The 17,051-nt window shown below is 42.2% G+C and overlaps 1 protein-coding gene across 1 annotated transcript in view; it reads right to left on the bottom strand.

Annotated features, from left to right (window-relative positions):
• Window positions 1-2,565: 2,565 nt before the first annotated feature.
• The window catches only part of adgrv1 (adhesion G protein-coupled receptor V1), a 385,526-nt gene continuing 371,040 nt past the window's right edge, over window positions 2,566-17,051 (bottom strand). Inside the window, exons 89-90 of the mRNA XM_078397039.1 lie at window positions 8,315-8,492; window positions 2,566-2,694 (exon numbers count right to left, since the gene is read on the bottom strand). Of these exons, the coding sequence (XP_078253165.1) occupies window positions 2,576-2,694; window positions 8,315-8,492 (297 nt within the window). The 3' untranslated portion in view covers window positions 2,566-2,575. The remainder of the gene's footprint in view (window positions 2,695-8,314; window positions 8,493-17,051) is intronic.

Consider the following 17,051-nt stretch of genomic DNA (forward strand, 5'->3'; position numbering starts at 1 on the left):
AGATCACTTGAGAAGAGTAACAACACGTGCTAAAATAGCACATGATATACAAACTGACAATGACAATTCTGTAGTCAACTCAAGATGCTTCAATATTGTTACAAATAAAAGTCGTATCTGTCCAACAATAGGAAGTGTTTCTCAGGTATATCCTGTTAACAAAAAGCAGAACAAATCCAATCCAGCTACTTACCACCCATTCTAGATTGCGTCTATTCTCAATTGTCAGCAAACTCATGGAAGCCATCCTCGACAGTACTAGCAAGAGTCACTTGACCATCAATAACTTATTGATGCCCAGATCAGCTTTTGCCAGGACCATTGGGATCATCACAGCCTTTGTCCAAACATGAACAAAAGAGTTGAATTCAGGATGTGAAGTGAGAGTGACTCTTGATTTCAAAGCAGATTGGAACAAGTGTGGCCTCAAGGTGTCCGAGCAAATCCGAAACCACAACACTGATAATTCAGTCAAATCCTACGAATTAAATAAAATTATGAAGGGCATGGAAATAGTAGGCAATAGGAAACCTTTCCCCGCAGCAGAGATATAAAAAGCTAGTGGGAATGGGTTTAAAGTAAGAGGTTATAGGGGATCTGAGGAAAAATTTTCTTTCACCTATAGGATGCTTGGAGTTTGGAATACTTGAAGGGGTAATATTGACAGAGACACTCACAACGTTTGAAAAGTATCCAAACAAGTTCTTGAATTGCCAAAGCAAAGAATGCTATGGCCACATGCTAGTAAATATGATGAGTGTCAATGGGTACAATGGTTGTCATGCATGTATTAAACCACAGAGCCTGTTTCTGCGGAATATGAATCATTCCTTGCACAAGTGAAGATGTTTATGATTGTTGAAGATCAATCATTCCGGCTCCAGATGAAGGCCACAGCTGGTCCACAGTGAAGTGGCCCAAGCTCAACTATCTTCAAATGCTTTTCCAATGGATTTCTTTCTCTCGTGGATCAGGTGTAAATGTTGACTGATGAGTGCACAAAGTTAATTCCATTCACAATGCCTCAGAAAGTGAAGCAGCCCATGCCTGAAAGCAGCAGGACCTCGATAACATTCAGACATGTGGTTTTAGGTGGCAAGTGACTTTCCATCACAACGATATCAGGCAATGATCATCTCCAAAAAGAGAATCGAAACCCCTATCCTTGACATTTAATGGCATCACCATCGCAATGTTGCCTACTTTCAATATCTTGGTAGTCACCGATAAATTAAACTAGACCATTGATACAAACACTATAAGTGCAAGAGCAGGTCGGAGACAAGGTATTTTATGGCAAGTGATTCATGTTGTGAAACCGTAAGGAACTTCCACTGTCTACAGAGCACAAATTAAGAGAGTGATGAAATACTCTCTGCCTGGTAGGATGAGTGCAGTGTCAATAACATTCAAGCAACTCAACACCATCTAGAGCAACGAAACTCACTTGAATGATATCCCACTAACCAATCTAAGCATTTATTCCATTCACCACTGGCACACAGTAGTTTTAATAGCTACCATGACGAAATGAACAGCATATAATTAATCTTGCTACGTCTGTAACACTTTCCAACCCTTGACCTCCACCAACAAGAAGGATGAGGGGCAGTAAGCACATGGGAACACTACCATCTGCAGTCCCCTCCAAATCTCGCACCAAAGGGCAGCATGGTGGTACAATGGTAAAGTTGCTGCCTTACAGCGTTTGCAGCACCGGAGACCCGGGTTCCATCCCGACAATGGGGGCTGTCTGTACGGAGTTTGTACGTTCTCCCCGTGACCTGCATGGGTTTTCTCCGAGATCTTCGGTTTCCTCCCACACTCCAAAGACGTACAGGTTTGTTGGTAAATTGGCTTGGTAAAATGTAAAAATGTAAACATTGTCCCTGGTGTGTGTAGGCTGGTGTTAATGTGTGGGGATCGCTGGTCGGCACGAACCCAGTAGGCCAAAGAGCATGTTTCTGCTCTGTATCTCTAAACTAAACTAAAATATTGATCTGGACAAGCATGATAGGCTCTTCATTATAACCAGATCTAAATCCTGTGATTCCCTCCTCATCAGGGAATACCATTTGCTGAAGGACTGCAGTGGTTTACCTCCAATTTCTCAAGGTAATTAAGAATGAACAATGAATTCCAGCTTAGCCATTGTGTCAAATATAAAAAATAAAACTTCGTATAATTTTTCTTGTCATATTCATAGTCAGAAATGACCACAAAACCTTTTATCGTATTACTTCTAAGGGAAGATGTAAATGTTTTACATCAGTAATTTATTGCTAATTTTTTTTTCAATTTGTGTCTAGGTTCTACAGAAATCAATCATTCATATTAGTTAATTAAAATTTACTTTTTTGTAATCAAGTTTTTAAAAAAACTACAGAAAACGCTTTTTAACGGGTTACATTGAAGTCTAAGGTTATAATCTGTTGAACGTTACAAAATGTTGTACAAACATTGTGAAGTATAGCACTGCTCTAAAATATTTAAATGCAAAATTTTAGTGCAAAAGAAGGACATCCAAAAAGTATAAAAATATGAACAAATTTCGATTGCAAAGCAGGGAAGGCTGTTAAAGGTGAGTGTCTGCTATTGGTATTCTTCGGAGCTCCACAATCTGTGAATTAGCAATGCTTCTACCATCTTGGCTTCCGTGATATGATTCATTATCACTGGCACTGAGGCAGGCACCTACAGGATTAAAAACATTCAGTTAGAATCTTTGGGAAAGTCTTAATTGCTCTTGCAATAGATAGGACTAAGTTTATGGCCTTGAAATAACTCGAAAGCACCAAAGATCTGAAAGAAATAAAAACAAAGTGCTGGAATAACAGACAGCTTCTCCGGGGGACATGGACAGGTGACATTTCAGGTCGAAGAAGGGTTCTGACCCAAAACGTTCTCCCGACTCAGCTTACCCATGTTCTCCAGCCAACAATGGACTGTTTCCTTGATCATCGTTACTTTTATGCATATCTTTCATTCATTTGTTCTATATCTTTCTAAATCTCTGTCTATATCTCTCGTTTCCCTTTCCCCTGACTCTCAGTCTGAAGAAGGGTTTCGACCCAAAACGTCACCTATTCCTTTTCTCCAGAGATACTGCTTGACCTGCTGAGTTATTCCAGCTTTTTGTGTCTTTCTCCAGCGAAGCTGCCTGACTTGCCGAATTACACCAGCGCTGTGTGTTTTTTTTGGTACACCAGCATCTGCAGTTCCCTGTATGTCAAAGACTTGAACGCATCAGCATATCTATTCTACCAACGACGTGACTGCTAAATGACCACATGGCTCGATGCCGAACCGCATTATGTTCATCAATGTTGTGGAATTATAATTAACAGCTTTTCTGAGGAATGTTAACAAAATCCACTGGCTACTCTCCCTACAATGCTCTGACTTTAATATCGTTACATCTATTTACAGAATGTAGTTCCTTCCCACACCTTGCCACCTGCATGCATGTTTCCAGTTCTAATCTTTCTACATAGAATCATACGCATCTGCTATAAAGAAACAAAACACCATCGTCATGCTTGGATGGACACAAAATCCTGGAATAACTCAGCGGGTCAGGCAGCTTCTCTGGAGAAAAGGAATAAGTAATGTTTCAGGTTGAGACCCTTAATTGGATATTACTCCAGCATTTTGTGGCTATCTTAGGTGTAAATCTGCATTTGCAGTTCCTTCTTACACATACTTGTGCTTAGTGCTACTTTCATACCAATCACTCCACTCCTCTTTCATTGAAGCCTTTATACTGTTTTACTTTGATTATTTACTCAATTCTATTTTGAGCAATACCATTGCTTCTACTGCTCCTTCTGGCAGTGTATTCCAGATTACAATGACAGCAGCAACAAATGCTTCCTCTTGTGTATGAAGGAACTACAGATGCTGGTTTACACTGAAGATAAACACAAAATGCTGGAGAAACTCAACAGGTCAGGCAGCATCTCTGGAGTAAAAGAATAGGTGATATTTTGGGTCGAGACCCTTATTCAGCCCCTCTGGTTGTTGTCATTCGCCACGAGAAGCAGTTTTGCTTAATTTACATTTATTAAAACCATTACATTTGAAAGCCTTCATTAAGTTTCTTAATTATTCTGTTCAAGGGAGAAAACGCAAGCTTCTCAGTTCATCAGAGCTTGTGAGCCTTGGCAGTATTCCAGTAAAATTCTACCTGCCTTCTCAAAGGCATTGATATCCTTCCTGAAATGAGGTCAGCACAGTTCTGCAGCAGAGGCCTGACAAATGTTTTTATAAAGATTTAATATAACTTCCCTTCCTTCACATCTTATTCCAGCATAGATGATTTTAGCAGTTTTTTCTTCAGTTTGTCCAGCTACAATAAGGTCTTGTAAACACTCCTCGATCACTCTCTTTCTGGTCTCTTTAATATCTTACCATTTAGTTCATACGAGCTTTCTTCATTTTCATTTCTTTTAGCTGACTGTTTCACACCCATGTTCCCATGAATTTTATGAAGCTTCAAAGAATTTAATTAAGGTAGCCAAATGTGATTTGTGTTGACTTTGTGTTGACTTTCATTTATTAACCCTTAAATTTCAAAATGTCAATTAATCTTGGTCCTGATTGTCAGGCCTGACTGGTCTGTATTTAGAGTCATACAGCATGGATAAAGGGCCTTTGGCCCAACTTGCCCACACCGCCCAACATGCCCCATCTACTCCAGTCCCACTTGCCTGTGTTTGGCCCAAATCCTTCTAACCTATCTGATCTGTGTACCTGTCCAAATGTCTTTTAAACATTGTTATAGTATCTGCCTCAACTACATCCTCTGGCAGCTTGCTCCATATACCTGCCACCTTTTGTGTAAAAAAACTTGCCCCTCAGGTTCCTATTAAATATTTCCCCCTTCACCTTAAACCTATGTCCTCTGGTTCTTGATTCCCCTCCTGGAAACTATACTCCAACTGTGGCCTCACTAGCGCTATGTATGGTTGTAGCATAACATCCCAAATTCTATACTCACAAGCTTAACAAATGAAGGCCAATGTGCCAAAAGCCTTCTTGACTACCTTATCTACACGTGAAGCTACTTTCATGAAAAATTGTACGTGCATTCCTAGATCCCTGTGCTCCACAACACTTTGCAGAGCCCGACCATTGACTGTGAAGGTCCTGCCCTGGTTTGACTTCCCAAAATGCAACACCTCGCGCTTTATCTGTATTAAATTCCATTAACCACTCCTCAGCCTGCCTGTCCAGCTGATCAAGATCCTGCTGTAATTTTTGATAACCACCCTCGTTATCTATGATGCCACCAACTTTCCTGTATTTGCTGCATATATTGCCTCTTCCTTTGTTTATAACCATTCTTTTCCCTCATCCGGAATCCAACCACATTTGTATTTCATACTCTTCCCAACAATGGTTTTGGAATCAACAATGGTAGTCAACAATGGTTTTGGAATTTGGAACATTTTCTCTAAATCATCCTGCTGTTCCGTCTCATCTCCCCGGCAGAAACAAACTTAAATTTGACAATGTATTTAGCATCTCTTTCTCAATGCACTGGCCAACACAGACCCATGTTTATACATAAAGAATAGATCTTGTTTGACTCATCAGGCCCACACTACCATGACCTGGCATGTGGCAAGGTCACTGGGAGGGAAGGTAAAAGGAAAGGAAGTTTATACTGGAGTTTATATTTGTGATCACAACAACTGTATGTTCCTCACCCATGACATGGCAAAGTCCCACATTACATTTAACCTTAAGTCAAGAGAATCAATGGTTTAAGGTCATAAGGAATAGGAGTAGAATTAGGCCATTCGGCCCATCAAGTCTACTCCGCCATTCAATCATGGCCGATCTATCTCTCCCTCCTAGCCCCATTCTCTTGTCTTCTCCTCAACCTCTGACACCCGTACTAATCAAGAATCTATCTATCTCTGCCTTAAAAGCATCCACTGATTTGGCTTCCACAGCCTTCTGTGGCAAAAAAAAATCCACAGATTCACCACCCTGTTAAGGAAGGAAGAAAGGAAGGAAGCGGTTAGATATTTTTTGCAAATTTAAGTAAATAAATACTTCCGCATAACAACAGAATTATTAAAATGTTTCAGAATTATTGCATGTCAACATGAGATATGAAAATATTCTATTTTGGGGCACATAAGCTGATCTTGCAACCAGTGAGATAAAAATATCATGTCATATTGCCTTCTGCAGAATACATATTCTTCATCCATTTCTTTTCTCCATAGAGATTTGACTTTGAACAATGTTCCATCCTACGTGCATCCTTTAATACATAGATTCAGTTAGATTCTTGATCATTTTATCAGTACAATTTATTGTTCACAGCCCTATCTTAGCTGACGGACTCTGTTGCTTAATTTGGGACACATTGTACGATTTCTGATGCTTATCATGTTACCATTGTTATCGAAATGGAACTGCGGCGTGCTGATTGCAGTAATATACAGAATCTATCAGAGCATTTAAGAGCTATAAATCTTATCAGTGCTTTAAACTACAGGTCTCACAGATATGGAAACCAAATTTCTGCTGTACCAACAATGCTCCTGTGATTCCAGGCCTCCTCTAACAACTTTACCTGTTTACACAGTTTCTCTAACTTCAAGTAATCCCGGCATTCCCTCTCTCTCTATCCCTCCCCACCCAAGTCGCATTAGCTCGTTTTCACCCAACAGCCTGTCTCCTTTATCATTTTTGCTTAAAAAAGCATATCTTTCATTCATTGTTCTGTATCTCTCTACATCATCGTCTATATCTCTGATTTCCCTTTTCCCTAACTAGTCTTAAGAAGGGTCTCGACCTGAAACGTCACCCATTCCTTCTCTCCAGAGATGCTTCCTGTCCCGCTGAGTTACTCCTGCTTTTTGTGTCTATTTTTGGTTTCAACCAGCATCTGCAATTCCTTCCGGCACATTTACACAAGGGACTGTTTGGTGTGAAATTTCCTCTCAGCACGGTGATGCTGATGTCTGAGTGGGCAGGGTGAGGTGATTTTCCATGATAAATACCCAACTGACGTCAGCATCAAGGCAAACATGGATGATGCCTTCTTGAGTCATGGATGGTCTATTTTAAAGACAACCAAGTTTAACTGTTTCTTTTTAAATAGGCGAGTGGGGAGGGGGGGGGGGGGAGAACAAAGGAGAACCCGATCGCCTGGGATCCACCGTGGGGGTGGGGTGGGGGGGGGGGGAGGAAGAACAAAGGAGGATCTGGTGTGGGATACTTTGTAGGCACCCTTTATGTGGCAACTCTTTGCATACCTTGGTTATGCAAAACAAAGAATATCACTGTGACTTGTCACATGTGACAATAAAGTATCATTCATTCACAGTGAAAATGACTTAAAAAAAAATCTTCCTGAGCAAGAAAATGTAGGTTGCTCACATCCCATGTGTACAGACTATACACTGCCTCAACATTTGACCTTTGACAAAGTGGCTCGGGCTGTGTTGCACTTTCTATTCGGGCTGCACTTTCTATTCGGGCTGTGTCAGGGCAAGCGCTCAGTAGGAGGACTGAAGAAACCGTTTAAGGACTGCCTCAAAGTGTCCCTCAAAGACTTGGACATCATCCTCAGCATTTGGGAGTCTCTTGCTCTGGACCGTCCAACTTGGCGTAGCAAGCTCACCACAGGAGCCCGTGCAGCAGAGAACAGACACACTGCAGAGGCCCAGAGGAAACGCACGCGCGCAAGGCCCGGGCTACCTCCACTTCCACTGCAGCACCCATCCACTTGGGTCCTACGTGTGGACGTGCCTTCCGGGCCCGGATTGGCCTCACCAGTCACTTCCGGACCCACAGTCACCAATCCTCCAACTGAAAGTGAAGTCATGGTCATCTTCGAACCCGAAGGACGAACAACATTCAGGCTGGGAAATTGTCTAGTTGTTTAAGGCACCTACCACCATTCTTAGATGCATTGCCTGCTGCATAAATCGTTTGGCAATCTAGGAGCGAACATTTTTGCATAATTCATAAGTTCATTTGATCTTAAAGCTCTGAAAGGAAATGGATGAATTAAACTGCCAAGGTTCTAAAAACTTGAAAGAATGGCTGATATTATTCAGGGTTTCAACTGGAAATCCAATGATAACAATTGTTACTGTTTTTTTGATTTTTGATACTGAAAGCAAAGATGTGCTGCCCATGCCACCAAGAAACTAACTGTTATTCCTTGCTTTTTTGTGGTGATCACAGAATTCCTCCTGCAGTGCCGCATTGTATAGGTATCTTTATGTGAACTAATAATTTCATAAACTATGTTCACATGCCAGCAGATAATGTTGTCACCACTCACCAGTTTTTAAGGCAAATATCAAATCATCAAACTCTTGTGACTCTTCATCCCCCACCAAGTTTCCAGTACCATAATCTCCTTTAGTGCCATAAGTGCTGCCATTCAGTGGACTTTGCTTGAAGATACTGCTTGCTTGACTGCTGGTTCTTAAAGAGGCTTGTTCCCAGTCAGCAGGTATCTAAAGTCAGAATTCCAGACATACAAAATTAAAAGAAAAAAAAATATATATATCATTTTTCTCCTTCCACTTCCAGAGCTTCATGTGCATATCTTAATTCTTCAAAGATAAAGTTAATGACCTGCTGCCAGGGTATCTTATTATGCGGATAAACATTCATTTCAATTCAGTTGAGTTTAGTTTATTGTCACATGTACCAAGGTGGGGCTGCGATCACGGTGGCTCAGCGGTAGAGTTGCTGCCTTACTGCACTTTCAGTGCCAGAGACCCGGGTTCGATCCCGACTATGGGTGCTGTCTGTACGGAGTTTGGACGTTCTCCCCTTGACCGCATGGGTTTTTCTCTGAGATCGTCGGTTTCCTCCCACTCTCCAAAGATGTTAAGGTTTGTAGGTTAATTGGCTTTCTATAAATGTAAATTGTCACTAGTGTGTGTAGGAAAGTGTTAATATGCGGGGATCGCTGGTCGGTGTGGACTCGGCGGGCCGAAGGGCTTGTATCTCGAAACTAAACTAAACCACAGTGAAAAGCTTTTGTTGTGTGCTAACCAGTCAATGGAAAGGCAAAACATCATTACAATCGAGCCATGCACAGTGTACAGATACATGATAAGGAAGTAAAAAAGCATATCAAAATAGAGCTCCCTTCACTATCTGTTTCCTTTTCCATTTTTGTTTTGTGCCTTCCAATGCATTCAAGCAGCATCCTCATAAATTGCAGCGGTACAATTACGGCGCCAGAAATCCGGGCTCGATCCTGGCTATGAGAGCTGACTGTACGGAGTTTGTATATTCTCCCTGTGACCACTTGGGTTTTCTTTGGGTGTTCTGGTTTCCTCTCACACTTCAAAGACTGTCCCTAGTGTGTAGGATAGTGCTAGTATATGGGTGGTCACTGGTCTGCGCAGGCTAGTGGGGCTGAAGGGCCTGTTTCCATGCCGTATCTCTAAACTAAACTAAAGTAGCAATGAAAGGCAAAGTTAAACTCAGACTCATCTTGCAGCTTCTGACTGCAGCCAAACCACCCCTTGGAAAGAAATCAGCTCAGCATCAAATGACTTCCTGACAAACCTGCAAGTAATTGTTGTACCCTTTACATAACACAGGTGCAGGGCATGTTCCTGCTTTCCTGTGTGCAGTCCACACTGGTGTTATGTACATATCCTGGTTCAGTCTCAGAGGAGTGCCTGCAATTTGGTGTTAAATATGTATTGATGACACCATTTCATGTATATTTGTGTCATACATAGAGAAGTGCTAATTGAAGTTTGTGCAAGATGGATTCACAAATTTGTGACCAAATTTACACTCAAAATTAATTTTGTAGCACTGGAAAAAAATATTATTTTTAGAGTCATATGGTGTGGAAACTGGCCCTTCAGCCCAACTTGCCCATACCTACCACCACCCCATCTACATTTGCCTGCATTTGGCCTATATCCTTCTAAACCTATCCTATCCATGTACCTGTCCAAATGTTTTATTAAACATTGTGATATTACCGGCCTCAACTACCTCCTCTGGCATCTTGTTCCATACACTCACCACCCTTTGCGTAATAAAGGTGCCCCCTGAGGATCCTATTAAATATTTCCCCCCTCACCTTAAATCTATGTCCTCTGATTCACCTACTCTGGGTAAAGGACTGTGCATCTATCCTATCTCCACCAAGAGAGGTCTTATATCTTATATACCTCTCTAAGATAACCCCTCATCATCCTGCGCTCCAAGGAATAAAGTCCTAGCCTGCACAACCTCTCCCTATAGCTCAGGCCCTTGAGTCCTGGCAACGACCTCAAAAAAATTCTCTGCACCCTTAAGAACATCTTACCTAAAACAGGGTCACCAAAACTGAACAAAATACCCCAACTGTAACCTAACCAATGTCTTGCACAACTGTAACATGACCTCCCAACTGCTATGTGTAAAAAGGAACTGCAGATGCTGGTTTAAACCAAAGAAAGACACAAAAAGCTGGAGTAACTCAGCAGGACAGGAAGCATCTCTGGAGAGAAGGAATGGGTGACATTTTGGGTCCAGACCCTTCTTCAGACTGCCAACTGCTTTACTCAATGCTCTGACTGATGGCCAATGTGCCAAAAGCCTTGTTGACCATGCTATTGACCTGTGACACCACTTTCAAGGGACAATGTACCTGCTCTCTTAGATTCCCTCCGTTCTATAACAGTCTATAACGAACTGCCATTCACTGTGTTGGTCTTTCCCCACATGTTCTAAAATGGCCTCCCTCCAATTTTAATGCAAAACTCTGAATTTCATCTCAAAGCAAGAAAGCTGTTATGTGAAATACATTGCTTATTGGTTTCAACTACTCTGCGCCATTACTGATGATCAGTTTTGGCCCTGATAGACATATAACATGAGCTAAATCCATCTATGAATGGCCTTTTAATAATACAGGAAGACTGGCCAAACGCAAGCCATCTCTTAATGCTTTGAGACCATGCATGAAATGGAAGCATTAGAGCCTCAACAAAATGTAACTGCAATATGATTCTGTAACTAATTAACCACATCAATTAGCCTCTGTTTATTTTAGACGTGGGAAGCACATTTTCTCTGGCCAAATACATGATAATCACCTGCAGGAAAAGTTCAAATAAAAAATCCAACAATAGTTAATTATTGGTTAACAATTTAAATTGGCTGACGTATTCCGCATACACTTAAACTGCATAACAAACAAGAACTACCTTAATAGTACATCGTGAGGTTTTTTTTCATGCTACTAAAAGATTGTAAACCATTTAGTCATTGTGAAAGAAAGTGCTGAATGTTCAGTAGTGGTGCTGTAAACACCACTATTTCAGGGAATAATGCGAGTTACTGTGGTTGTACGACTTGATTGTATTGATACTTCATGAAAGGTATAAAGTCTGAGTCAGCTGTTTATTCATTATTGTTGCAGTTTACATTTCTAACTGATTATTACTTTAGAAAGGCAGGCTAGATGCTACCTCCAGCTTCTGTGGGCAGTGAGGAGAGATGCAAGGGGAAATTGGCAGGGAGCCGCACAGCTTTCTACTGTTTACCACCATTTTGAGGATAAGGTCCCACATAGGAGATTGGTGGGCAAAATTAGAGCACATGGTATTGGAGGTAGGGTACTGACATGGATAGAAAGTTGGTTGACAGACAGAAAGCAAAGAGTGGGGATAAATGGGTCCCTTTCAGAATGGCAGGCAGTGACTAGTGGGACAAGTCTCGGTGTTGGGACCGCAGCTATTTACAATATACATCAATGACTTGGATGAAGGGATTAAAAGTACCATTAGCAAATTTGCCGATGATACAAAGCTAGGTGGCAGTGTGAACTGTGAGGAAGATGTTATGAGGTTGCAGGGTGACTTGGACAGGTTGTGTGAGTGGGCGGATGCATGGCAGATGCAGTTTAATGTGGATAAGTGTGAGGTTATCCACTTTGGTGGTAAGAATAGGAAGGCAGATTATTATTTGAATGGTGTCAAGTTAGGAAAAGGGGACGTTCAACGTGATCTGGATGTCTTAGTGCATCAGTCACTGAAAGGAAGCATGCAGGTACAGCAGGCAGTGAAGAAAGCCAATGGAATGTTGGCATTCATAACAAGAGGAGTTGAGTATAGGAGCAAAGAGGTGCTTCTGCAGTTGTACAGGGCCCTAGTGAGACCGTACCTGGAGTACTGTGTGCAGTTTTGGTGTCCAAATTTGAGGAAGGATATTCTTGCTATTGAGGGCGTGCAGCGTAGGTTTACTAGGTTAATTCCCGGAATGGCGGGACTGTCATATGTTGAAAGACTGGAGCAACTAGGTTTGTATACACTGGAATTTAAAAGGATGAGAGGGGATCTTATCGAAACGTATAAGATTATTAAGGGGTTGGACATGTTAGAGGCAGGAAACATGTTCCCAATGTTGGGGGAGTCCAGAACCAGGGGCCACAGTTTAAGAATAAGGGGTAGGCCATTTAGAACAGAGATGAGGAAAAACTTTTTTAGTCAGAGAGTTGTGAATCTGTGGAATTCTCTGCCTCAGAGGGCAGTGGAGGCCAATTCTCTGAATACATTCAAGAGAGAGCTAGATACAGCTCTTAAGGATAGTGGAGTCAGGGGGTATGGGGAGAAAGCAGGAACGGGGTACTGATTGAGAAAGATCAGCCATGATCACATTGAATGGCGGTGCTGGCTTGAAGGGCCGAATGGCCTACTCCTGCACCTATTGTCTATTGTCTATTGTCTATTTCTCCGAAACTGATGAGGTAATGAGAATTACTAACATGTGAAATCTGGCACATAGCAAAGCCTCCACAGCCAGCTTGTTCCTACATTAAACTTCTGTGCGAAAACCGGATATTTCAAGCAAGGGTGTTTCCTTAATGCATGATAATAGTGTTTTAGAAGATCTTAGATTGCGTGTTAATGAGGAAAATATGTCATCCAATGCATTTTACTTCATTACTACTTAGCAACAATGTGCAGTGATGTCCAACATTGTCAAGGAAGCAACAGGCGGCTTTAGATTTTATATTTTGTCCTATAAACTTATTGAACGGGCTCGCTGGATACCTGCTTATCTGAGTTTTGTCGGCCTAAATGAAAATGTTTGAAACATTTTGCACATTACCTCAGCCAGCCATATTCTGCTGCTTTCTCTCCAATGTGGGGTTCCTGCTAATGGAAGAAGTTGTGCTGTGACCTTGCTCAATAACCCCCTCGCTTGCAAACCTTTTATGACTAGGTTTGCTTCGAAAGCTACTGGATATGTTCAAAATCATGGGAAGGCAAGGCAAAGTGAATATCGTGACACTTCTCATCAGCAGAAGTAATTAAAAAAGGAACAATAATTAATATTAATTAGGAAAGGAACCAAGGGTAATAATGAGGATGCTCCGAAGATTCACCAATTTAAAACATGTTTGCTGTTTCTCCCTCCATACTTGCTGCTTGACCTTTTCATATTTGATATTTTTGGCATTGTGTCTGTGTGGAGTTTGCATATTCTTCCTTTGACTGCATGGGTTTCCTTTGGGTGGTCCAGTGTCCTTCCATGTGCAAAGACATGCTAATTGAGAGGTTAATGTACATTACCCCTAGTACAGGTGACCCTTTGTTACAACTGGGAAAGAGAGAGAGATGCAAGTTAATTTACAGTGGGAGCGAAGCTGGGGAAGAGATGCTGGGGTCCAGGTAGCAGGGAAATGTGGGTGGAATAAAGGGAATTTCTCTGACAGATAGAAGACATGTAGCAGGTGGGATCAGGTTAAGGCATTATGGCTGTGTAATTCGCAACTGTTACGGTTATAGTGGCCTTTACTTAAAATCCAGGGACTAATGTTTGACACCACAATTTGCTTGAAAGGATTTTTATTGTTCTTATCAGTTCTGAAGACACAGTAACAGCAATAATCCTGGTACTTTTCCATTGTGTTCTTACCACATCCTCTTAACAGATATCTATGTGGCAGGCTGACTCCTCATCCCCTAAGTCTACACATGTTAAAGGGAAGCCAATGTCAACAAAATTAGCAGGATAGAGTCCCTTGCTTGGCAACTCAGCAGCATTCAGGCGATTCCGTGCAAACAAACCTCCACCTTTCTTTTCTAGCTTTCCCCCCTTCTCCATCAATCTGCAGAACGGTCCTGACCCAACATATTGTCTCTGCATAGGAAGGAACTGCAGATGCCGGTTTAAACCAAAGATGGACACAAAAACTCAGTGAGTCAGACATCATGACAATAGACAATAGACAATAGGTGCAGGAGTAGGCCATTCAGCCCTTTGAGCCAGCACCGCCATTCAATGCGATCATGGCTGATCACTCTCAATCAGTACCCCGTTCCTGCCTTCTCCCCATACCCCCTCACTCCGCTATCCTTAAGAGCTCTATCCAGCTCTCTCTTGAAAGCATCCAACGAACTGGCCTCCACTGCCTTCTGAGGCAGAGAATTCCACACCTTCACCACTCTCTGACTGAAAAAGTTCTTCCTCATCTCCGTTCTAAATGGCCTACCCCTTATTCTTAAACTGTGGCCCCTTGTTCTGGACTCCCCCAACATTGGGAACATGTTTCCTGCCTCTAATGTGTCCAATCCCCTAATTATCTTATATGTTTCAATAAGATCCCCCCTCATCCTTCTAAATTCCAGTGTATACAAGCCTAATTGCTCCAGCCTTTCAACATACGACAGTCCCGCCATTCCGGGAATTAACCTAGTGAACCTACGCTGCACGCCCTCAATAGCAAGAATATCCTTCCTCAAATTTGGAGACCAAAACTGCACACAGTACTCCAGGAGGGGTCTCACCAGGGCCCGGTACAACTGTAGAAGGACCTCTTTGCTCCTATACTCAACTCCTCTTGTTATGAAGGCCAACATTCCATTGGCTTTCTTCACTGCCTGCTCTACCTGCATGCTTCCTTTCAGTGACTGATGCACTAGGACACCCAGATCTCGTTGAACATCCCCTCTTCCTAACTTGACACCATTCAGATAATAATCTGCCTTTCTATTCTTACTTCCAAAGTGAATAACCTCACACTTATCTACATTAAACTGCATCTGCCATGTATCCGCCCACTCACACAACCTGTCCAAGTCACCCTGCAGCCTTATTGCGTCTTCCACACAATTCACACTACCCCCCAGCTTAGTATCATCTGCAAATTTGCTAATGGTACTTTTAATCCCTTCATCTAAGTCATTAATGTATATCTGGATTCATCTCTGGAGAAAATGAATTGGTGACGTTTCGGGTCGAGACCCTTCTTCAGACTTCGGTCTGAATTATTGTCTGTCTATTCCCTCTGCAAGTGCTGCCTGACCCGCTGTGTTGCTCCAGGAGTTTGTGTTTTTGCTCTAGATTCAAGCATCTGAAGTCTCTTATGCTTTACAGTATTACAGATGCCAATTGGCTGCTTAGTCTGAGAGATGAAAGTTTAGGATATGCCATTTAAGGGTGGTTTGTGCTGTCAACGGCAGAGGTTATGTAAAAACAATGACTTGATCCAGCATGGAAAGAAACAGCTGTGTTTAAGAGTGATACACATCAAAACAGGTTGTTGCTTCAAATCAGCTGTGGCTCAGCTACTCAGATTACTGGTTCTGAGTCAGAAAGTTGTGGAAACAACGCCAGAGATTCCAGAATAAATATCGAGACTGATATTCCAGTGGACGACTATGTGCACTATACTACCATTGGATTGGATGTTAAAAATAGTCCTTTTCTCCTCTTTGAACTGAAGCTACAAAATTTCTTGCTGTTATTTTGATAAAAAGTAAGAGAAAGCTAATTTTGTTAATCTGTCGAAAAAGTATCCTCCAACAATAAGGGCGGCAGGGTGGCACAGCGGTAGAGTTGCTGCCTTACAGTGCCAGAGACCCAGGTTCCATCCTGACTACGGCTGCTGTCTCTATGGAGTTTGTACATTCTCCCCGTGACCAGCGTGGGTTTTCTCCAGGTTTCCTCCCACCCTCCCTGAAAAATTGTTCCGAGTGTGTGTAGGATAGTGTTAGTGTGCAGGGATTGCTGGTTGGCACTGACTTGTTGGGCCAATGACCCGTTTCCAAACTATATCGCTAAATTAAACTAAACCAAAGAGTTATCACACTGCTGTTCCCTAAAGTAACTACATACACAGTATTTCATTGGCTGCAAAGTAGTTTTGTGTCTTAAATGAGTCAAGATAAAAGCTCGATAAAAGCAAACTAGTACACCTCCCTTCCCGTCCGTTTCCTAGCCAAACTTACTTACCCGGTCCCCCCCCCCCATATTATTTGACACAACGTTGCTAAAGTTTGACCAGACCATAATGGCAGAAATGACCGTCTTCCAGCACCACATTATCTCCAGAACAGCTATCTGAGGGGCAAGTAATCCTTCTACGGTTAAATACATATTTGTTATTATAGAGACACCAATCATGTTCATAATTTTTCATCTATTTCTCTTGTAAGATTTGACTAACCATATATTTTGTGTTGAAGGGAGACACAAAATGCTGGAGTAACTCAGCGGGTCAGGCAGCATCTTGGGAGAGAAGGAATGGGTGACGTTTCGGGTCAAAACCCTTCTTCAGACTGATGTTAGGGGAGGGGGCGGGACAAAGATAGGATGTAGTAGGAGACAGGAAGACTAGTGGGAGAACTAGGAAAGGGGAAGGGATATAGAGGGAAAGCAGGAACTACCTGAAGTTAGAGAAGTCAATGTTCACACCGCTGGGGTGTAAACTACCCAAGCAAAATATGAAGTGCTGTTCCTCCAATTTGGGCTGGGCCTCACTCTGACAATGCAGAAGACCCAGGACAGAAAGGTCAGATTGGGAATGGGAGGGGGAGTTGAAGTGCTGAGCCACCGGGAGATCAGGTTAGTTAAGGCGGACTGAGCGAAGGTGTTGAGCGAAACAATCGTCGATCCTGCACTTGGTCTCACCGATGTAGAGAAGTTGACATCTGGAACAGCGGATACAATAGATGAGGTTGGAGGAGGTGCAGGTGAACCTCTGCCTCACCTAGAAAGACTGCTTGGGTCCTTGGTTGGAGTTGAGGTGGGAGGTAAAGGGACAG

Source organism: Rhinoraja longicauda, chromosome 3 (assembly GCF_053455715.1).
Source record: "Rhinoraja longicauda isolate Sanriku21f chromosome 3, sRhiLon1.1, whole genome shotgun sequence".
NCBI lineage: Eukaryota > Metazoa > Chordata > Chondrichthyes > Rajiformes > Arhynchobatidae > Rhinoraja > Rhinoraja longicauda.